The sequence below is a fragment of the Nicotiana tomentosiformis genome, chromosome 4, assembly GCF_000390325.3.
Source record: "Nicotiana tomentosiformis chromosome 4, ASM39032v3, whole genome shotgun sequence".
Lineage (NCBI taxonomy): Eukaryota > Viridiplantae > Streptophyta > Magnoliopsida > Solanales > Solanaceae > Nicotiana > Nicotiana tomentosiformis.
Window position 1 is genome coordinate 84,260,739 of NC_090815.1, and position 23,946 is coordinate 84,284,684.

The 23,946-nt window shown below is 40.0% G+C and overlaps 1 protein-coding gene across 1 annotated transcript; it reads right to left on the bottom strand.

Moving 5' to 3' along the window:
* Positions 1-3,046: 3,046 nt before the first annotated feature.
* Positions 3,047-4,816, bottom strand: LOC138910058 (uncharacterized). The gene is made up of 2 exons (XM_070201278.1): positions 4,178-4,816; positions 3,047-3,610 (listed from the first exon to the last, which is right to left on the bottom strand). Exons 1-2 carry the CDS (start codon positions 4,814-4,816, stop codon positions 3,047-3,049), a joined length of 1,203 nt encoding a protein of 400 aa, XP_070057379.1.
* Between the last annotated feature and the right edge of the window lie 19,130 nt (positions 4,817-23,946).

A 23,946-nucleotide genomic window follows, 5' to 3' on the forward strand; every position in this document is an offset into this window, starting at 1 on the left:
TGCGTGACGACGGGTCGAGTTCCGAAGTAAGGGCGTTGAACTTCGAGCTCTAAGACCGATCAACGACATGCTCAGTATCCTTATCGAGCTCATATCCAAATCGAACTACGAGGCAAAACGGAGATTATCGGAGATGCATAGACCGACCAACATTCACCCCAAATATCAAGACTCCAAGTCAGAGTCGAGCTCGAACCAAGGCCGAGGGCTCGATCCAATACCGAGCTCGAGTCGGTATCGAGCTCACAGACAAAAGCCGTTGCAACCGCACTATGGGAGAGAATCTTAGCAGGAATCGAGAAAAAGACAAATCACCATGGGTTCTCCACTATATATTTTTTATATAGATAAAGTAGGATCCCTCCACTATAAAGGGAGAATCCTTGTAAGCATAAAAGATAGATTGTAAAAAAGACAACTTGAGAGAGATTAACACTTTTGTGCTCATTTACTTTGCCTTGTTCATCGACATTTCCTTTTTCTCTGCCTTATATTTCATTCCATCTGTCAAAGAATATATATATTTCTATTTTACTCTGCAATTTGTACCAAGTTATATCACGTATCCTTAGAACCATATACAAATTTAACTCTATCCAATTTTTCGGGTAAACAGTTTGGCGCCCACCGTGGGGCTAAGGATAACAATGGTTATTTGATACGAATTTGCAAAAAATACACCGTTGTGTTTTGCGCTTGTTTCCGAAAATATCTTGGATTTCGGAGTAGCAACGACTAACTACCAGTCAAATGGCCACGCCGATCGACAACGAAGCCGGTCTTCAAGATGAGAACGATAACTTGACACCCAACACTAAAAGACCACTTGTCGACGCCGTTGGAGCCTGAATCGGAGCACCGATAGATATCAATTTACATGTGGCCATTGATGCAAACCTATATTCTGAACCCGAAAATAGCATTCATGGAGGCACTCGAGATACCCATAACGTCGAGTAAAATGGTATCAGCTTGCGTATGATTTTCGAAATGTTGCAAGCTCAACAGGCAGCAATAGCTTAGTTGCAGAGCCAAACCCAGCTACAAAGCATGCCAACGCCCAATCCATCTCGAGAAATCACCCACAGAACGGAGCCAGCCATAGTGAAGTCAAATGAGTAAGAATCGGGGACTGCTCCCAAAATTGCTAAATTGCTCGAGGAACTCACAAAGCGAGTCGAAGCCAATGATAAAAAAGTAGAAACATATAACTCCAGGGTCGATCAGATCCTGAGAGCTCCACCAATGATAAAAGGATTGGATTCAAAAAAATTCGTGCAAAAGCCTTTCCTCCCAAGCGCGGCTCCTAAACCGATCCCAAAGAAGTTTCGCATGTCTGATATTCCTAAATATAATGGAATGACCGATCCCAATGAACATGTCACCTCTTACACATGTGCCATCAAAGGGAACGATTTAGAGAACGATGAGATCGAATCTGTATTATTGAAAAAATTCGGTGAAACCCTGACAAAGGGAGGAATGATATGGTATCATAATTTACCGTCTAACTCTATCGATTCTTTTGCTTTGCTTGCAGATTCTTTCGTAAAAGCACATGCTGGGGCTATAAAGGTCGAGACCGGGAAGTCAGAACTATTCAAGGTAAGACAAAAGGATAACGAGACGCTAAGAGAATTTATATCTCGTTTCCAAATGGAATGAATTGATCTACCTCCAGTCACGGACGATTGGGCTATTCAAGCTTTCATTCAAGGACTAAACGAACGAAGCTCGACGGCTTCACGGCGGCTGAAGCATAACCTGATCGAGTGCCCAGCTATTACTTGGGCTGATACGCATAATCGGTATCAATCCAAAATAAGAATCGAAGACGATCAATTGGGTTTTGGGTCCGTTATTAAAAGGGTTGCCAACCGAGAACAGAGATCGATCAAAAATTGATACCGGCCCTATAATGGAAATCCTACGAGCTCGATGTGATAAACGGCTAAAATGATACTACTGCTAAGGTACGACTACCCCCCTTGTTCAATTATATTTCAAAACTAAACAATGCAGGTGTTCGACCAAAGACGAGGATTAATGAACTCGATCAGGAACAAAGATGGATTATTCAACACGAGGCCTTAGGTCTGAAAGCACACGTTGCACTCTTTTTTCCCTTAGACTGATTTTGTCCCAAATGGGTTTTTCAACAAGGTTTTTTAATGAGGATTGATCGTGCTAACTCGGAACAATTCAACAGTATTCGAGGCCTTCTTACAATCAACCTCGAATACTGGGGGGCATACCATCGTCATCAAACATATCAACGACAATTATCAAGTACGATGCAAAGAAAGTTACTTCGTTATTTCATGACAAACAATGTCTCGATAGGAAACATTGTAAGAGCCAAATGGTCAAAATGAACCATGCTCATGTAATTGCCCCGAGCCCTGACGCAAAACATGAACACATGTATAATGACTTGCAAAGAAATCTCTCTTCTTTACCGATATCTTATATCCAAGATTTATTATGCAAACATGATCGAGTTCGAGAAAGCACTCACTTGACCATTATGCCTACGGGCTACATTACTTCGAGGTCGAATCATTCACTCGACTACTAAGCCTATGGGCTACTTTTATTTCGAGTTCGAGCAAGCACTCACTCGACCATTATGCCTACGGGCTACATTACTTCGAGTTCGAATCATTCACTCGACTACTAAGCCTATGGGCTACTTTTATTTTGAGTTCGAGCAAGCACTCACTCGACCACTACGCCTACGGGTTACATTACTTCGAGTAACATTACTCATTACTTCGAGTTCAAACGAACACTTGACTATTTAAAGGTTGAAGGCTGTTCGAGCCCGATAAATCAAATGGGACTACCCACAAGGCTCGAAGGCAACATAGATTAAAATTAAAACTATCTATTTAACTTAAAAGGATATTTTGCTTCAAAAGGAAGAAAGATTTATATTTACAAATATTTGTACAAAGGCAACAACTCAGCCAAAAGGAAGTTCTTTATGCAAAAACCGAAAGCGGTATCAAAAGAACGTAGCAAACGACCTAAGGCCCTAAATGATTCAATCATCATCAGGGGCCATGTTCTCGGCATATTCGTCATCTTCAGACTCCCCCGAGTCATCGGAGTTCTCCTCAGGAAAGGCCAACCTTCGAGCTTTGTTCTCCTCCGCCCTGGCGACTTCAATCTCGGCCCCAATATTGAAGCCCTGAGCTCTGACCTCCTCTAAAGCTTCTCTCCGAGCTTGACATTTTGCATGTTCGATCATGCTCTTAGCTTTGGCTTGGTTAACCTCAACATCGATCCTGAACTGAGCCACTTTTGCATCGGCTCTTTTATTGGCCCTGATCACCTCAGATCTGGCCACTTCAAGTTCTTTAGCCAAATCTGCTTTATCTGAAGTGGCCAAATCCAACTGATGCTGAAGCTCTTTCATCTTTTCGATCAGCCCCGAAGCATTTTCTTTTGCAGATCGAAGTTGTGCATCAGACAGCTCTAACTGAGCTTGAACAACTTCCTTTTTCGAGGCAAGGATATCCATACACTTTTTAAATTCTTCTGCCTCGGCCAGTAGCGCATCTACCTGTGAGTTAAGCCGTCCAACTTGCTCGATCCTCTGTCGAACCTACAGAATCAGATCGTTAGTGGTTATCTATTTTTCATCTTCACTATCATGGAACTTTCGGAATACCTGCTCAGCCATCTTTTCATGCTCTTCCCGAGCCGCTGTCAAATCTGCTCGAAGTTTTTCACTAAGGAGCTTGTACGAGTCACTCTTCTCAGTGAGGCTCCGAACCTCGGCATCATGCTCCTCCCGGATTTTAAGAAAGGCCTCGTGATGCAACACTGAAGCCTATAAACAGAAGGAGAAACATTAGAATTACCTACAATTCTAAGTATAAAAGAAGTGGCAAAATGCCATCAGAGTTACCCGATTCAAAGCATGCTGGGCCTCGTTGAAGAGATAGGAGGTCCTCATCGCATTCATCACTGATTGATCTTCTTCGGTCACCAAGGACCGAAGGTAACTGGCAATCCCCATAGGGGGAGAAAAAATTTGGGTATCCTGAGGTACGGAGAACACTATCCTCCGCCTTCGGTCGGGATCGATACTCGGGGATGGGAATCGGTCCACCAGTTTGTAAATCGATGAAGGCTAAGTAGAACCCGACCACGATGCTTTTTTGGGTACCGACATTCCACCAAAACCGGTAACCTCCTCTGAGGCACCTGACTCAAGCCCATCCAGAAAACCGTGGATATCGGCCGACTCCTGAATGCCCTCATAGGACCGATCCTCCAACATGCTGCCCTCTCGAATCATGGCATCCAAAATCTGAGGGGATCCGCTAATGTCAACTATCCCAAACTCATCCCTTGAAATATCTTCTACTGCCCGAGTAGACCCACCCTCGGTATCCCTTTCAATCATCTTAGCTCGAGAAGGGATAATCTCATCTTCTTCTTGTTCTGGGATTATGGCCAGGGTTCCCTGATTTGCTTCCACCAAATTGGAAGATTGTTGTATCACAACATTATCCCATACGCAGGCTATTTTATCCTCTCCTTCTTCGGGCTCGTCCCTTAAATGGCGGGCCACTTCCGAAGACATAAAACCAGAGCCCCCCTTCGACTTTCGAGATCTCTTAGCCAGTTTCTTCTTTTCCGAGCTCGGGGAGCCCGATACGTCTTTTCTCTTCCTTTCTTTTACCTGCTTCAGGGCAGGAATTTCTTCACCACCAGATAGAGGCCTCATGACTACATCTTTCCCTAGTACTACAAAGGGGAAAAGGGGAGATTTACCATACAAACCGATAAAAAGATTTACCATGACTGCGGGCCTCCCATCGACCCTTTGATAATTCGACCCAAGCACGCTCAGAGTACGGTCTCTGCAACACCAGACCTTCGACCCATTGTTTAAGATCCGGGATCGGTTCCGGCATTCGAGCTACGGCTGTGATAAGAAAAGAAAAATGGATCAACAAAATGAAAGGCAATCACAAAATCAAAACGGGCAAAAAGAAACGTTTACTCATGGCTCATATTCCATTTCTCGGGAAATGGTAAGTCATCCGCATGGATCAGGTCTGAGATTTTGATTCGAACAAAACGGCCCATCCAACCCCGATCCCAAGTCTCATCTATGCTCGAGAATGGCACTTTGGTTGCTCGGCGAGCAAGCTTGATCAACCCTCCTCGATAAAGTCGGGGACTGTAGAGGCGCATAAGATGATCGAGGGTGAAGATACGCCCTTCGACTTTGCTCGAGAAAAATCTAAGAAGAATCACTATCCTCCAAAAGGAAGGGTGGATCTGGCCGAGGGTCACATCGTACCTCTTACAGAAGGCAATGATGACAGGGTCTAAAGGGTCGTCCGTGAAAGGATAAGTATAAACACTTAAGAACCCTTCGACGTGGGTAGTAATTGATTCATCATGCGATGGGATTACTACGAGTTTATTATCCCAGTTGCATTCATGTATGACTTTATCGAGAACTTTCTCGATAATTGAACATTGGTACCTCGACATCGGCTCACACCGACCCTGTATCGGAGAAGGCTTTTCAATTTTAAAATCACCTACAGTCGAGCACCCTACCAGAACGAATTCCTCAGGGTGGGGCTCTTCCACATCCTCGCCACCAGCAGGTCGAGTTGAAGAAGCGGTCTCTTTTTGTGGAACAATTTTAGACCTTTTTGCCATTTAAAATTCTGTGAACAAAGAACGGGAGTATTTGGTGTTTTAAGAAAGAATTTGCAGTAAAACTCACAGATTTGCATACAGAAAACTCAGAAAAGACGAAAGAGAACTTAGAAAATTTGGAAGATTAAAGACGTAAAAGTGATGAATGGTAAAGGGAAGGGTTATTTATTGATTGATGCAATGACGATTCAATATCAGTGGTGGTCGACCGCCGTCTGACACACATTAAATGCCTTGGCAAAACTGAACCGATGGGACAACTATCACATACGTCATGGTTGGGATCGATGCAGACGTAAGCATATATCTGATCGAGCTATTGGAAAATAATATCGTTTCTCGCCACATCCTTTTTTGAGAAACGAGGGGACTATCTGTGTACGGTTAAAATCGATTAAGTCAGTCGTATGGACTGGTCGAGGTGATAATACTTCGATCAAAGGGTATCTATGTGACGACAGGTCGAGGTACGAAGTAAGGGCGTCGAGCTTCGAGCTCTAAGACTGATCAACGACAAGCTCGGTATCATTATCGAGCTCATATCCCAATCGAACTACGAGGCAAAGCGGAGATTATCGAAGATGCATAGACCGACCAACACTCACCCCGAATATCGAGACTCCAAGTCAGAGTCGAGCTCGAACCAAGGCCGAGGGCTCAATCCAATACCGAGCTCGAGCCGGTATCGAGCTCACAGAGAAAAGCCGTTGCAATCGCACTAGGGGGGAATCTTGACAGAAATCGAGGAAAAAATAATTCATCATGGGTTCTCCACTATATATTTTTTATATAGATAAAGTAGGATCCCTTTACTATAAAGGGAGAATCCTTGTAAGCATAAAAGATACATTGTAAAAAAAAGACAACTTGAGAGAGATTAACACTTTTGGGCTCATTTACTTTGCCTTGTTCATTGACATTTCCTTTTTCTCTGCCTTATATTTCATTCCATCTGTCAAAGAATATATATATTTCTATTTTACTCTGCAATTTGTACCAAGTTATATCACGTATCCTTAGAACCATATACAAATTTAACTCTATCCAATTTTTCGGGTAAAAGTATTGTTAAATCCATTATTCCGGAACAATGAAAAGTCCCATTTTTTGAAACAACTGATTTGGTGTGGTGGGATCGTTTTCTATTTTTCTTTCTAATTATGCCTTAATTTATTACTTTATAATTCTATTTTACCCTTTATCTTTTTTTATTTTAAATAATAGCAAAGTCTCTTTCTCATATAATTTTATAATAGAATTCTACGTGAAGTCTAATAACCTATATAAATTCTCAAAGACAGCATCCCAAATATAAACTATATACATGAAGTCTAATAACGTGAAAATCTCGTTCCTTCTGCCGCTTCAAAACTCTTCAGGTATAGGTTTTTCCTAACTTTTATTTTATTCTTTCTTCTACTTTGATTTGTAATTTCAATTCTAATTACTTTATCTCCAATTAGCTTTATGATATTGGTTGTTAGGAAATATTACTTATGATCTAAATTCTAAATGGAGTCTACTTAATATTTTATTTTATTTTTTTATTATTATGATCTAATTATGAACATAGTGTACTTATTATTATTTTTAATATTATTAACTTGTTCCACTAATTTCGATAGGATTTGCATGAATTTAATTGCTTAACTTATATATAAGACATAATTGGTGATAAATTAGTAGAAAATGGTTTTCTTAAATAATTTTTATGTGTAATTCTTGATAAATTAAATATTTAAAATAATTGAGGGTATTTTAGTAAACTTATCAGTTACTGTATAGTACGATACAGTCAAACCAACTAGCAAAATATTATTTAACGCCAATAAACAACACAGTATATCCAAACATTATATTCATAAAACGATACGATACAATACAATACAGTACAATATGACACATTATAAAACGATGGGTAACAATGATCCAAACAGAGTGTTAGTTAAACAAAATATTCTCCCATCCCAAAAGCAGCAGAAGCAAGAACCGTATAGAAAAAGATAGAAGACGAAGGAAAAGACGGGCAACGAAAACGAAGGAGAAGAGGAACATGAAAGATGGAGAATTTCAAATCTTGATTCTACAAATTAAAGTTATTTTTGGCTAAAAATTGGTGGATATTATTTTTTGATATTCAGATTCTAATTATAACACTAATTCGAGCGAATTTTATTGAAAAAAATATTTTTTAACTATTGGTGGATATGAGTTTTGAAGTTTGATCCAAAATTACCATTCGGATTTTCTAGGATTGTGATTAGGAATCAGTGGTTAAAATTTTAGTACATTCGGTCAAGAATTGAGGAAGATAGACTAATTTTTCTTAGCAAAAACATGATGAACATTGAGGAACATTGTTGCTCTGTTTGTCAAATATTATTGGTCACAAGTTATGCCACAAAGGCAAGACTTCACGCTAACTCAGAGCATCCAACTTATGAGATGCTCTGCAATTCTTGTTTATAGGCAAAACATAACTCAAGAATCTTGTCATGACTCGGAATCCCAACCTCGGAGTCGTGATGGCGCCTAACGTCCACTTGCTAGGCAAGACAACATTAGTACACAATTAATTATTTTAAAACCAATTTAAAAGCAATTTATTAAGAAATAAAACTGTAGAGTTTTAAAAGCAGATATAATAACTGCAACACTGACTAATCAAACCCCAGAAATGGTGGTATCACAAGTACATGGGTATTCTAACAGTGGTACAACCAAAGTCTGAATGAAAGTACAAATATTTGAAACGTAAATAAACATTAGAACTAGATAAGGAAGATGACTTCAGGGTTACGGACGCCGTGCAGCTAAGCCTCACGTCTCCGTGATCAGCTAATCCGAGCAAGCCTCCTCTAACTACTGTTGGGACCAACTCTAGAATCAGCAAAGGAAGTGCAGAAGTGTAGCATGAGTACAACCGACCTCATGTACTCTGTAAGTGCCGAGCCTAACCTCGACGAGGTAGTGACGAGTCTATAACAAGGCACTCACTATAACCTGTATGAAAATAATGAAATAACAACAAACAGAGAAAACAAATATAATATGGAAACTAGAATGGAAATTACATAACAGAGGGCCCATAATAACATCAAAGCTCAACCTCTACAATACAACACGGATACGGAAAATAATAACTCAAAACAATTAAGTACGTCTTCTTTATTGTGGTGCGTAACCCGATCCATAAATATATAAACAAATAATGTCTTCTCTATTGCAACACGCAAACCGATCAACAAATATATATATAAAAATATTGTCTTCTCTATTGGGGCGCGCAACCCGATCTACAAATAAATAAATAGCATGTTTTCGCCATCGCGGCGCGCAACTCAATCCAAAATGTAAATATATAAATACCGTTGCGACGTGCAATACGATCTCATACAATAATAACAACATCCATTGCAGCGTGCAACCCCGATCCTACAAAATAATACCAATAACCGTTGTGACGCGCAACCCGATTCCCCATAATAATAATATAAATGAACATCCACAACAAACTACAACGTAATCCAAATGAAATGAAATAAAAGAATTATACAATTAAAGTCATAAAGCGGATAAAAGTAGTTATCTAATAGCACACAAGGTCAAATAGCAAGTAATGACAATTAATAAATTAAGACACAGATATATGAAAGCAATTAATAATTAAGGCATATGACGGATAAGGCATGAATGTAACAAGCAACTACAATTAACAATTAAGGAATTTAACAATTAGTAACATGTATTAAATGAATGTATGAAATAAATGAAAATAATAAATAAATATCTTAACTCGCATGTTTAACCTGTAACTATGCATATACACTCGTCACCTTGTATATACATTTTTCCCACAATAAATTAAATAGAAAATAATCCAATCAAGTCCCGATTTTCTCGAGTCAAGATTAACCCCAATACTTACCTCTTCCGCAATGCAATCAAAAACTCAACCATGGCTTTTCCTTTAGAAGTAGCCTCCAAACTAATCAAATCTAGCCAAATATAGTTCAAATAATTCAAGATAAGCTTTAGAAACTACCCACAAGTGAAAACGATTCGATCTTTAATGAAATTGGAAAACAGTCATTAAACGTCAACCCGGGACCCGCTTGGTCATAACCCGAGATTGGACCATAAATCGATTATGCATTCACCTCCGAGCCCGGTTATGTGATTTGCTTAGAAATCCGACCTCAAGTTGAGGTCTAAATCTTACTTTCGTAAAATTCCTAATTTCTACCAAAAACTCCTAATTTCTACCATGAAATTCATAGATTTAAGATTAAAATCAATGGGTGATTATGAAAATACATCAAAATTAGTTACAAATCACTAACCAATGAAGTAGGAATGAAAATCTCATCAAAATCGCCTCTAGCCCAAGCTTTAGCTTTTAAAATGGTATTTTGTAAGAGAATCCCAACTTCCAGCTTTTAAATAGATGGGCGTCAGGTGTTCTTTGCGCTCGAGAAGCACCTGACGCATTCGCGAAGAGCACTGTCCCATAGGCGATCGCGTTCATGAGGTCCTCTTTGCTTTTGCGAAGGCTTAATTCCTAGCCTTCCACCGCGTTCGCAAACCCTGGTCCGTATTCACGAAGAGGAACCACCTGCCTTCCCCTAGATCTCCCCAAAGCATCGCGTTCGCGATATGTCTATCACGTTCGTGAAAGGCAAGCCCATTATTGCTTCGCATTAGCGACATGCCTCTCGCGTTCGCAAAGAGCATCCAGACCCCAAACCAAGTTTCCCTTTCGCGATCACGAGAGAAGATTCACGATCGCGAAGCACAACACACCAGAAACCAGAAAATAGCAGTTCTACAAGTTAAAAATGATTCGAAACCTATCTGAAACTCACCCAGCCCCTCGAGCTCAAAACCAACATGCACACAAGTGTAATAACATCATATAAACTTGCTCGCTACCTAAAATCATCAAAATAACATTAAATAACAAGGATCGGTCATCAAAACTCAAGATTTCACCTTGAAAACTGATTTTTCACATTTTTTCACAAAATGCGCAGAAACTCACTCGGGTCACCCCCGACCCCAACCAAACGTGCGTACAAGTCCAAAAATATCATACGAACCTACCAAAATCATTAAATAACCGATCTGAGGCCGTTTATCAGGAATGTTGACCGTGGTTAACTCAATTTGTTTTTAAAACCAAAAATCATATTTTCATTAAAATTTCACGTAAAAACTTTCCGAAAAATAATACGGACCATGCATGCAAGTCATATAACATCTAAGGAAGCTATGAAAAGTCTCGGAACACAGAAATAAGAACTAATACTCAAAATGACCAATCGGGTCGTCACATTCTCCACCTCTAAAAAAATCATTTATCCTCGAACGGACATAGAAAAGTACCTGGACAGGTGAAAAGGTGGGGGTATCTACTCCTCAGTCGGACTCGAACTCCAACGTAGCTGCCTCCATCTGCTGACCTCTCCATTGTACTTTCACTGAAGGAAAACTCTTAGATCTCAACTTATGAACCTGCCGGCCTAGAATAGCCATCGGCTCTTCTTCATAAGCCAATATTTCATCAAGTTGCACCATGTTGAAGTCCAAAACATGTGAGTTGTCCTCATAGTACTTTTGAAGCATGGAAACATGGAATACCAGATGCACTCCTGCTAGGCTAGGAGGCAATGCAAGCCTGTAAGCAACCTCCCCAACTCTCTCTAAAATCTCAAATGGCCCAATAAACCTTGGGCTCAACTTGCCCTTCTTTCCAAATTGCATCACGCCCTTCATAGGCGACACTCGGAGAAGAACCTTCTCACCCACTATATAAGCTACATATCGAACCTTCCGGTCTGCATAACTATTCTGCCTGGACTGAACTGTACGAAGTCGCTCCTGAATCACCTTAACCTTCTCCATAGAATCACGGACCAAATCAGTTCCCCACAACCTAGCCTCTCCGGGCTCAAACCAACCAATCAACAAATGACACCCCTCTCATGTAAGGCCTCATACAACACAATCTGAATGCTAGACTGGTAATTATTATTTGTAGGCAAACTCCTCTAAGAGGTAAAAACTTATCCCATGAACCTTCAAAATCCATAACACAAACATGTAACACGTCCTCCAAGATCTGAATAGTGTGCTTGGGTTGTCCTTCTATCTGAGGATGAAATACTATGCTCAGCTCAACCTGCGTGCCCAGTTCACACTGAACGGCTCTCCAAAAATGCAATGTGAACTGCGTGCCTCAGTCAGAAATGATGGAAATGGGCATGCCATGCAAGCAGATAATCTCTTGGATGTAAATTTGAGCCAACTGCTCTGAAGAATAGGAAGTCGCCACCGGAATAAAATGTGCGGACTTAGTCAACTGGTCAACAATAACCCATACTGTGTCATATTTCTTCAAGGATAGTAAGCTTACCATAAAATCCATAGTGATGCGCTCCTACTTCCACTCTAGTATCTCCAATCTCTGAGTCAATCCACCCAGATTCTGATGTTCATACTTCACCTATTGACAATTCAAATACCGACATACATAATCAATGATGTCTTTCTTCATTCTATGCCACCAATAGTGCTGCTTTAAGTCACGATACATCTTCATGACACATGGGTGAATGGAATAGCATGAATGTGAGCCTTCTCGAAGATCAACTCTCTCAACCCATCAATATTTGGAACACTAATTCGGCCCTGAAGCCGCATAACACCATTATCACAGCCTCCTTAGCACCACCCCACTGCATTGTATCCTTCAACACCAAGTGAGGATCATCAAACTGTAGAGCCTTTATACGTTCCAAAATGATGATTGTGCTACAACACAAGTAAAAACACGGCTGGGCTCCAAAATATCCAATCTCACAAACTGATTGTCCAAAGCCTGAACATCTATGGCCAGTGGCCTCTCTACTACCAGTAAATATTCCAAACTGCCCATGCTCTTAGCCTTTCTACTCAATGCATCAGCCACTACATTGGCCTTCCCCGAATGATATAATATGGTGATATCATAGTCTTTTAGCAACTCTAACCATCTCCTCTGCCGCAAATTAAGGTCGTTTTGCTTGAATAGGTGTTTGATACTCTGGTGGTCGGTATAGACCTCACAATGAATGTCGTACATATAGTGCCTCCAAGTCTTTAGCGCGTGAGAAATGGATGTCAACTCTAAGTCATGAACAGGGTAATTCTTCTTATGAACCTTCAACTGTCGAGACGCGTAGGCAATCACGCTACCATCCTGTATCCATACCGCCCAATGCATGATGCATCACAATACATGGTATAGGATCCCTAACCTATCGGCAAAACCAACACTGGAGTTGTAGTCAATGCATTCTTAAGATTCTAAAAGCTCAACTCACACTCGTCGAACCATATGAAAAGAGCACCCTTTTGGGTCAACTTGGTCAATGGGGATGACATAGATGAAAGCCCCTTCACGAGCGGGCGATAATAACCCACCAAACCCAAGAAGCTCTGAATCTCTGTAGCTGAAGTAGGTCTAGGCTAGTTCTGAACTGTCTAAATCTTCTTATGATCCACTTTAATGCCCTCGAAAGATAAGAATCTGAAGTACAATCCAAAGATGTTGCTCATGCTCCTCTCGACAGCGGGAGTAGACCAAAATATCATCAATAAAGACGATCATAAAGGAATCCAGATAGGGCTTAAACACCCGATTCATCAAATTCATAAAGGCTGTTAGAGCATTAATCAAGCCAAATGATATCACTAAGAACTCATCGTGACCATACCGAGTCTAAAATCATGACTTTGTTCAACTAACGATAATCTATACACATCATCATCGTTCCATCCTTCTTCTTTACAAAAAACACTGGTGAACCTAAGGCGAGACATTAGGTCTAATGAATCCCTTATCAAGCAAATCTTGCAAATGCTCCTTAAATTCTTTCAACTCAACTGGGGCCATACGGTATGGTGTGGTAGAAATGGGCTGAGTGCCCGAAATCACATCAATATAGAAGTCGATAAATCTGTCGGGTGGCATACCTGAAAAATCTATAGGAAACACCTCTAGAAACTCACACACAACTGGTACTGAATCCATGGAAAGAACCTCCGCACTAGGATCACGGATATAGGCCAAATATGCTAGACACCCCTTCTCGAGCATACACCGAGCCTTCACATAAGAAATGACCCTACTAATGGAATGATCGAGAGTACCTCTCTACTTAAATCGAGGTAACCCCGGCATATTTAAGGTCACAGTCTTGGCATGACAATCCAATATAGCATGATATGGTGACAACCAGTCCATGCCCAAGATTACATCAAAGTTGTAACGACTCTCCCAGTCATTTTGAGTATTTTAGTCCCGTTCTACTATTTATTACCTCCTTTATGTTATATTGTGGCTATGTGACTTGTCGGGATGGTTGGTTTGGTTTCGGGTGAGTTTCGGAGTAAATTGGGACACTTAGTCCCAAAGTTAAAAGCTTAAGTTAAACGAGTTGATCAGAGTTTGACTTTTGTGTAGACGACTCCTAAATAGAGTTTTGATAGTTTTAATAGCTTTGTATGATAATTTTGGACTTAGAAGCGTATTCGGAAATTGATTTGGAGGTTCGTAGTTTGTTTTGGGTTCAATTGGCAAAAGTTAGAAAGTTGAAGGGTTAGACGGTTGAAAAGTTTGACCGAGAGTTGACTTTATTGATATCGGGGTCGGATTCTAATTCTGAAAATTAAAATAGGTCCATTGTTTCATTTATAACTTGTGTACAAAATTTGAGTTCAATTGGAGTTGGTTTGGTATCAATTGACATTATTTTTGGAAGATGAATGTTCATGGATTCAATAGGTTTGAAATGGGTTGTGATCTATTGATTCGATGTTGTTTGATGTGATTTTAGGCCTTGAGTAGGTTCGTTATGTGTTTTGGAACTTGATGGTATGTTTGGAAGGGGTCCCGGGGACCCCGGATGTGATTCAGATTGAATTCGGAACCATTTTGTTGATTGCTGAAACACTGCTGATTCTGGCGCAATCGCACCTGCGCACTTTGGGCCACAGGTGCGGCACAACATAAGCGGCCTCAGAGCTGTAAAAGTGAGGTTTGGAATGGTGCACTGGTTCCGCAGGTGCGAAGATGCGCATCCGTAAGAGCGGAAGTGGCACCACAGATTCGGAATTTGGACTTTCGGTACTGGACCGCAGGTGCAGTCGAGCGTCGCAGAAGCAGTCAATGTTCCGCAAAAGTGGGATCACATGAGCGTCTCTTGTCCGATGAAGAGGAAGTCCCTGGCTTAAGTGAAAGTCGCACCTGCGATGGAGTTTTCGCAGGTGCGGAGCCACATAAGCGAAGTCACTAGGCTGAAAAGGGACAAATCGAGGGTTTGTTCCCATTTTTCTTATTTTGAGTTAGAGACCTCGGTTTTGGGCGATTTTGAGAGAGATTTTTAAAGAGTTGATCGGGGTAAGTGATTTTAACTCGGATTTGGCAATTACAAATGAATCCATCATTGTTTTTATCATTTAATTAGTCTTTTCAGTTGGAAAAATTACAGAAATTTGTGAAAATTTCCTAAGCTATAATTTGAGGATTTGAAAGTCGATTTGAGGTTGGAATTGAATAATTTTATAATGGTTGGACTCGTTATTAAATAGGTGTTCGGATTTTGTAAGTTTGGTTGGGTTCCAAGATGCGGGTCCGGGGTTGACGTTTTGAGTTGACTTTCTGATTTTCTTTAAAGATTGCAACTTTATTATCCGGAATAGTTTTCTATGGTTTGTATTTATGGTATAAAGTTATTTTGGCTAGATTTGAGCCGTTCGGAGTTGGATATTCGTGGAAAGGGCTTACTGGTGGATTGAGTTAGCTTATTTGAGGTAAGTATCTTGCCTAACTTTGTGTGGGAGAATTACCCCTTAGGATTGGAGTTGTTTTGTGTTAATTGTGGTACGTGAAAGCCGTGTACGCAAGGTGACGAATGGGTACACGAGATATATGAGGTAATTGACATGTTTGAGATATTTAGCTTCCTTTCATGCCATTAATTGAATCATCATAGCTTGTTAAATTTTTCATTATTAGTCTACCCTTATGCGTATTAATCAGCCATCACATGCCTTGTTTGACATTGTTAACACTTGTTCCACCGTTTACCTATTATTTGCTCTTTTATGCTTAGTTGAGGTTATTGTCTTCCTTATTGTCTGTTACTCCTTTAATTGTTGAATTGTTTACTTGAAGTTGTTGTTTTCATGTAATAGCATCTTGTTGAGTTATTGGTGTTGAAGTTGTAAAAGTCGTGATCACATTGAGGCAAGGTTGTTAATTGTTGAAATACCATTTTTGTTAAGTCATTCACTTTCAATTTGCTATTATTGAGATTCTTGTGCACATTGTGGTTGAGCCATGGGTTATTTGTCGTGAAAACATTGGTATTATTGATTCTTTTGGCAAGTTGTGGCATATGGGAACTTATGGTGCGAGTTGTGATTGTGTTGTGATATTGATATGCATGCGATGGTATAAGGCTAGGGTTTGATACGCATGAAGTGAGATAAGGTCGGCTTGATACATGTGTTGCTAGTAGGGGAACTACTTGAAGCCACGCAGTGTGATAAGGTGGGCTAAAATGAGGGTAGCTATTTTGGGAAAAATAATTTTCAAAACTAAATGTAAGGCTCCCGCGGTGATATAAGGAAAGATAGAGATTGTGATTGCATAATGAGATACGAGGCGGTGCCTCAATTGTGATTTTTGCTGTTATCTTTCATTTACATCACTTTTGTTTTTCTGCATTATTTTTTTTGTATTCTTATTACGTGTTCCTCCCTTGATGCCTTTATTGCCTTAAATTCAGTTGTAGCTTATCTTTGTGTATTTCTTCATTGTATCATTTCCTGGTTTCCATTGTTATACTGTACTATACATGTACAGCTTCTTTTATTATCCTAGTAGGTGTCTTGACCTGACCTCGTCACCACTCTACCGAGGTTAGTCTTGATACTTACTGGGTACCGTTGTGGTGTACTCATACTACGTTTCTGCACATCTTTTTGTGCAAATCCAGGTACCTCATACAAGGCTAGGCACCAATGAGTAGAGCTTTCAAATTGGAGACTTCAAGGTATGTCTGCCGGCATTTGCAGGCCTCAAAGTCACCCTCTATCCTTGTTTTTATTTTTCTATTACATACTATTTATTTAGACCGTGATGTATTAGGGATGTTTTAGTATACTTGTGTAGAGCTTATGACTTAGTTTGACCAGATTTTGGAATTTTTGTCAGCGGTACTATTGAGTTCTATTATGTTAGCTAGATGGCTTAATTTGAAGTTCTGCTATTATTTCGGCTATTTCTTCATGTATGTTAGGCTTACTTAGTCTTAGAGACTAGGTGCCATCACGAAATCCTACGGTGGGAGATTTGGGGTAGTGACAAAAGTTTACCATGATGAGTAAAATAAGATCTACCGTAGTCTTATAACTCCCGATGGAGACTACACACAAACGGTAAACACAGTCTACCACAATACAATCTCCCACGGGCGTAGACACATAAACAAGAGCACTGAATGAATCACGAGACATATCTAGATATGAAGAAAAATAGGATGACACATATGAATAAGTGGAACCCGAATCAAATAAAAAGGAGGCATCCCTATGGCAAACCGAAACAATACATATAATGACTGCATAAAATGATTATGCCTTAGGTCTAGCTGGGAATACATAAAAACGGGGCTGAGCCCCACCATTCTGACCTCCGCCTCTCAAACGATCTCTAAATGGCTGGCCTCTACCTCTAACGTCCTGACTACCACCTCTAGCTGCCTGACTACTGCCTCTAGCCGGCTGAGCAGACGGCGGATCAACCGATGCTGGAATTATGGCATGAGAACCCTGCTGAGGCATACTACTTTGAAGTCTAGGACAGTACCTCATGATATGACCCGTACCTCTACAATCAAAGCACTTTCTTGGTTGTTGTGGTAGTTGAATCTGGGACTGACCCTAACGGGCTAGGTAACCACCGTGATAGCTATGAATCGGTGGTGTACTGATGGGAGCTGGAGGTGCACTGTAGGCTAACTTCTCAGGATGAGACCCATAAGAACTGCCCGAAACACCGTATGCTACCTGAATTGCCGACTGAATTAGTCTGTGAGGTTGACCTCTACCAAATAAACACATGCCTATACACGAGGCATCATTGAAACCGCCAAAATGATGAGGCCATTTCTCAGATACTGCCTCCCTACCCTGACAACGAATCATCTCGATCCGTCTAGCAATCTCTACAACCTGCTGGAATGAAATATCATCCCCAGTCTCCTTGTCCGTCTGTAGCCTGTACCAAAAGTAAGGCCATCGACGAATCTCCTCACCCTCTCCCTCTCAGTAGGGGGAAAGACAACTGGATGGCGAGATAATCTATGAATCGAGTCTCGTACTGTATAACTATCATGCTACCCTGCTGGAGGTGTCAAACTGCCTATGGTACTCCTCTCTCAGAGTAAAAGGGATTAACTTCTCAAAATATATATGTGAAAATTGATCCCAAGTGAGTGGAGGCGATCCTGCTGGTGTTGCTCGATCATAGTCCTTCCATCACCTCTTGGCGGAGCCGTGCATCTAAAATAATGCAAAGTCCACTCCATTGGACTCAACTATACTCATGTTGCGCAACACCTCGTGGCAACGATCAATAAAATTATATGGGTCCTCAGAAAGTGTACCACCAAATTGAACAGGAAATAGCTTAATGACCTTAACCAATCTCTTCAACCCCTTAGAAGACATCGCGTGCCTCTCCCTAGTATGTGTAGCAACAATAGGATGAACTACCCCAACCGGCTCCAGAGTGTGGGTAGCGGGAGTTTAGGCTCCTCCCCCAGCCTGATAGACAGTTAGTGCCATAGAAAATGCACCGGCCTGGGCCACACTCTCCATAAGGCCCACCAGGCAGACTAAAGTGTCTTGAAGTACCGGGGTGGCAGTAAACCCCTATGGAACCTGAGTTGGTCCAACTGGAACGACTAGAGCAGGGATCTCCTCCTCCTGCTCGATCTGAGGATCTGCAATAGGTGCTGCTGCGCGGGCTCTAGGCTGAGCTTTGCCCTAGCCTCTGCCTCTTGCTCGACCTCGGCCCTGGCCCCTAACCCTAGTAGTGACTGCAACCTGGGGCTCCGGCTCATGCTCGAACGTGGATGTTGTGTGTGTTCTTGCCATCTGTGAGAGAACAAGAATAGAATACTTTAAAATTCAGCGATAGAATAAAGTCGCATGATAGAGAAAGAAAGAAGTGAAATTTTCCTAAAGACTTATAGCCTCTTGAAGATAAGTACAGACGTCTCCATACCGATCCTCCAAACTCTACTAAGCTTGCTCATGACTCATGAGACCTAGGTAACTTAGGGCTCTGATACCAATTTATCATGACCCAGAATCCCAACTTCGGGATCGTGATGGCGCTTAACGTCGAGTTTCTAGGCAATCTTACATTAGTACACAATTAATCATTTTAAAACCAATTTAAGAGCAATTTCATAGGAAATAAAGTTATAGAGTTACAAAAGCAGATATAATAACTTCAACGCTGACTAAACAAACCTCAGAATTTGGTGTCACAAGTACATGAGCATTCTAACAATGCTACAACCAAATTCTGAATGAAAGAAAAACTCTTTGAAACGTAAATAAATAGTAGAACTAGATAGGGAAGGGAACTTCATGTCTGTGGACACCGTGCAGCTATACCTCACAACTCTATGATTAGCTAATCCAAGCAAGCCTCCTCTAACTACTGGTGAGACCAATGTCAGAATCTGCACAAGAAGTGCGGACATGTAGCATGAGTACAACCGACCCCATGACTCTGTAAGTGCCGAGCCTAACCTCGACGAGGTAGTGATGAGGCTATAACAAGGCACTCACCAAACCCTGTACGAAAATAATGAAATAACAACAAAACAGAGAAAACAAGTATAACTTGGGAAACTGGAATAGAAATTACATAACAGAGGGCCCCAGAATAACATCAAAGCTCAACCTCAAATATATAACACGGATACAGAAAATAAGTACTCAAAACATTTAAGTACGTCTTCTCCATTGCGGCGCGCAACCCGATCCACAAATATATAAACAAATAATGTCTTCTTTGTTGCGGCACGCAACCCGATCCATAAATATATAAATAGCATATTTTCTCGGTTACGGCGCAAAACCCGATCCAAAATATAAATATATAAATACTATTGCGGTGTGCAATGTTATCTCATATAATGATAACAACATCCATTGCAGTGTGCAACCCAATCCCACACAATAATATCAATAATTATTGCGGCACGCAATCCGATCCCACATAATAATACTATAAATGAACATCTACAACCAACTACGGCATAATCCAAATGAAACGCAATAAAAGAATTACACAATTGAAGTTATAAGAGGATAAATGTAGTTATCTAATAGCACACAAGGTCAAATAGCAAGTAATGACAATTAATAAATTAACACACAGATACATGGAAGCAATTAGCAATTAAAGCATGTGACGGATAAGGCATGAATGTAGCAAGTAACTGCAATTAACAATTAAAGCATTTAACAATTAGTAACATGGATTAAATAAAGGCATGATATAATTGAAAAAATTAAATATATATCCCAACCCGCATGTTTAACCTGTAACTATGCATATACACTCGTTACCTTGCATATACGTTATGCCCACACATAAATCAAACAGCAAATAGTGCAATCAAGTCATAATTCTCTTAAGTCAAGGTTAACCACAACACTTACCTCTTCCGCAAAGCAATAAATGCTCAATCACGGCTTTTCTTTTAGGATTAGTGTCACGCCCCAAAATCGAGGAGCGCGACCGGCGCTCAACCGAGTGAACCCGACTGAGAAAGCCTGTTAGATTTTATTCTACCCAAATTCATTCGTGAATAAAGAGGAGATATACTACGTTAATCAAACACTGAAGAGATTTCATTAATCGCTTCCATTTCATTCCCATTAACAACATCATTCAATATTTCCAAAATAGTACGAGTTTATAGATTTAATGAAAAATATGTTGCTAAATACCAACAGTTCTAATCTAATCCCCAACATCAAATACCACCCACAACCTGTCTACGGAGCCTCTAAGTACAACTAAAGAGTAATATGGAAATGCAGACAACAAGGCCCTGACTATACCTCAACCATAAAGTACATGAGTAACAAAAGATACATGACCCCGAAATAAAGTGGGGCTCACCAAATCGGCTGAAAGGAGTGTACTGCTATCACTGATCAATGCCACCTGCTGTAGAACCACCTGCATCCATTAAAAATGCAGCGCCCCCCGCAAAAAGGACGTTAGTACTGTCGAATAGCACTAGTATGTATAGCTAGAAATCCTCTTTCAAAATAGAATGCCTAAATGATCTATACGTGGAACACATAATATAATGTAATTGAAACAACCTGTATAAACAAGGACAACAAAAGGGGGTACTTATTGTCTACATTAATAATATGTCTTATTAGACCGTCCTTAATGTTCACATATCATATTATACACTTATGCGTTTCATAGACCATCCATAGTGTTTATTCCTACCGTACATCTATACCTCTTATACACAATGCACCTATGCGTTTCATACACCGTCCATAGGATTTCATATCACAATGGATTTCATAACACAATATACCTATGCGTTCATAGACCGTCCACAGGATTTCATATCGCAATGTACCTATGCGTTCATAAAACGTCCACAGGATTTCATAACATAGTGTACCTATGCATTTCATAGACCGTCCATATGATTTCATAACATAATGTACTTCATAACACAATGTACCTAAGCATTTCATAGACCGTCCACAGGATTTCATAACACAATGTACCTATGCGTTTCATAGACCGTCCATAGGGTTTCATAACACAATATACCTATGCATTTCATAGACCGTCCATAGCATTTCATAACACAATATACCTATGCGTTTCATATCACATTGGAAACAAAAGTACAAATACGTACATATCATAACCTTTCACACCACATATCACCTAATCTGTACTTTCAACCACTTACAACATTATTATTTCATTGGCTCTCTTGGCCATACACATGATTCTTTATTCATGGCGCAATGGCCATATTTCATATTCCACACTTTCATTTCTTCCCTTCCATAGATCATCATCATAATTATCAACAAGTAGAATATTCCAAAAATCACAACTTTAAATTCATTAGTAATGAAGGCTTTAAACACAATCAATTTCTTTCCAATAAATGGAGTAAAATGATTGGCAATCGAAGTACAATTTAAAATCATACACAATTTCCACTCACGAATATGTAAGAGCGCAAAACACATTAAAAATTACTTACAAAGCATAGCATTAGCTAAAACAGCCACATATGGGCATCACTTCAGTTCATAAAGTTTTAGCCGATTATATTGTCGAAGTCAATTTTGGAATAGTTGAGTCAAAGCTCATTTCATAATCTTTCTCATATTATTTCATTTCATTGGCACCATTGGTCACAAGTATAACTTTCACTATTGGCACGTTGGCCACACTTTATATTCCCAATTTACTGATTTCACTTCCAACCATCTTTATATGTTATCAACAATAAGACATTCCCAATCAAGACTTTAGGTATACATATGAAAAATTAAGAGTCTTAAGAATATTGAGATTTTCTCACACAATTTGGCATACTAGCTTTCATTTGAAATACGATTCAAGCCACCACATTTTAATACGCAACCCATACTTTGAAACTCACAGAAACATTATGGAATTCAATTCCAAGAGAGAAAGTTTAGCCAACATACCTCAATTGAGCTTTCCTTAAATTACTACAACGTTCCGAAAATTCTAGCAATCCCAATCTATTTGAGACATATCAAAAATTGAACCATAATTAGGAAGATATTCATGGACTCAGCTCATTTGAGTATTTTATCAAACACTAAGCATGGATTAAGGTTCAAGGTCCTTTTATGGAGGATTGCATCATCCCACAACCCAATCTTTACCATTTTAGCTTAACAATCTTTTTATACCCTTTGATAACACATGCATGTAAAATAAACAACCCTCTTGCCCAGAAATTATCTTTCTTATTACCCATTTCTAGACAAAATTCGAAATTGAGGGTTAGAGTGTAGAATCTTACCTCTACGATGAAGACCTAGTGAGTTTCCCTCCGTAATCTTCCAAAACTTGAGCAAGAGTTGAAGAATCAATTATTGAGGAACACCTTCTCACTCTAGAGCACTCTCTCTCACTCTAAAATATCAGATTATGCCTCAAAAATGACCCAAAGAGTGTATTTAACGAAATAGGATCGGGTTTTAAAAACCCAAAAATGAAGCTCCGGAACAGGTTTTGCGGTCGCATATGCGACCGCATAATGGTTATGCGGACCGCATATCGGTCGCATAATTGGTGTCCAAAATGACCAAAAATCTGCCTGAGTCTGCGGTCTCTATGCGGTCCGTATAACTGTTCTGCGGTCGCATAGTACATCGCATAACAGTTATGCGGTCGCATAGTCGACCGCATAATTACTTCCAACTGACCTAATTAGCTGCCTCACTCTGCGGCTATTATGCGGTCCGCAGAGTGATTCTGCGGTCGCATAATGGACCGCAGAAATGCACTTTTTCGCCAAAAATTTTCCTTTACTTTCCCGTGTATTGTTCAGCTCAAAAGGTCCGAGCCGCGGTGAGCAAGCTCGCCGTAAATAATTTCTACAATCCTCAAACACGTAATCCTAGTTCGGCACCATAAAACATTATTTTCTTTGCAAATTTTACCGGGCTTTACACTTAAGTTCTTCAAAATTTTTCGGGGTATTACATTCTCACCCGCTTAGGATTATTCGTCCTCGAATGAGGGTCAAAACATGTTATTAACATGTTATGCAACTTATTTTGTTTCATACCACATTCGAGCAGCCCTAAATTTGACTAACTCGCAAAATTTCCAAAACTTTCGCCAGAGTTTCCCTTGTAACTAGGCCTATCCACCCGTCAGAGAGCCCCATAAACACATCCTAACAACATATAGGTAAGACAACGACGTAACATAATACAAAACAACATCAACTGTGTCCTCACAAGTAATTAGATTACCAGAACGGAACAACCTTAACATCAAATGTACAAATCATACATAATTTATAGAAAGCAACTCTTAGAATACTTTGTAAATACATAGATATTTAAACAAGTAAG

Bases quoted from the DNA above. Each gene is read 5' to 3' on its own strand.
- LOC138910058 (XM_070201278.1), bottom strand. From the start codon at position 4,816: ATGGTAAATCTTTTTATCGGTTTGTATGGTAAATCTCCCCTTTTCCCC. The intron at 3,611-4,177 runs GTACCCAAAAAA...CTGATTCTGTAG, and splicing joins CCGGTTTTGGTGGAATGTCG to GTTCGACAGAGGATCGAGCA.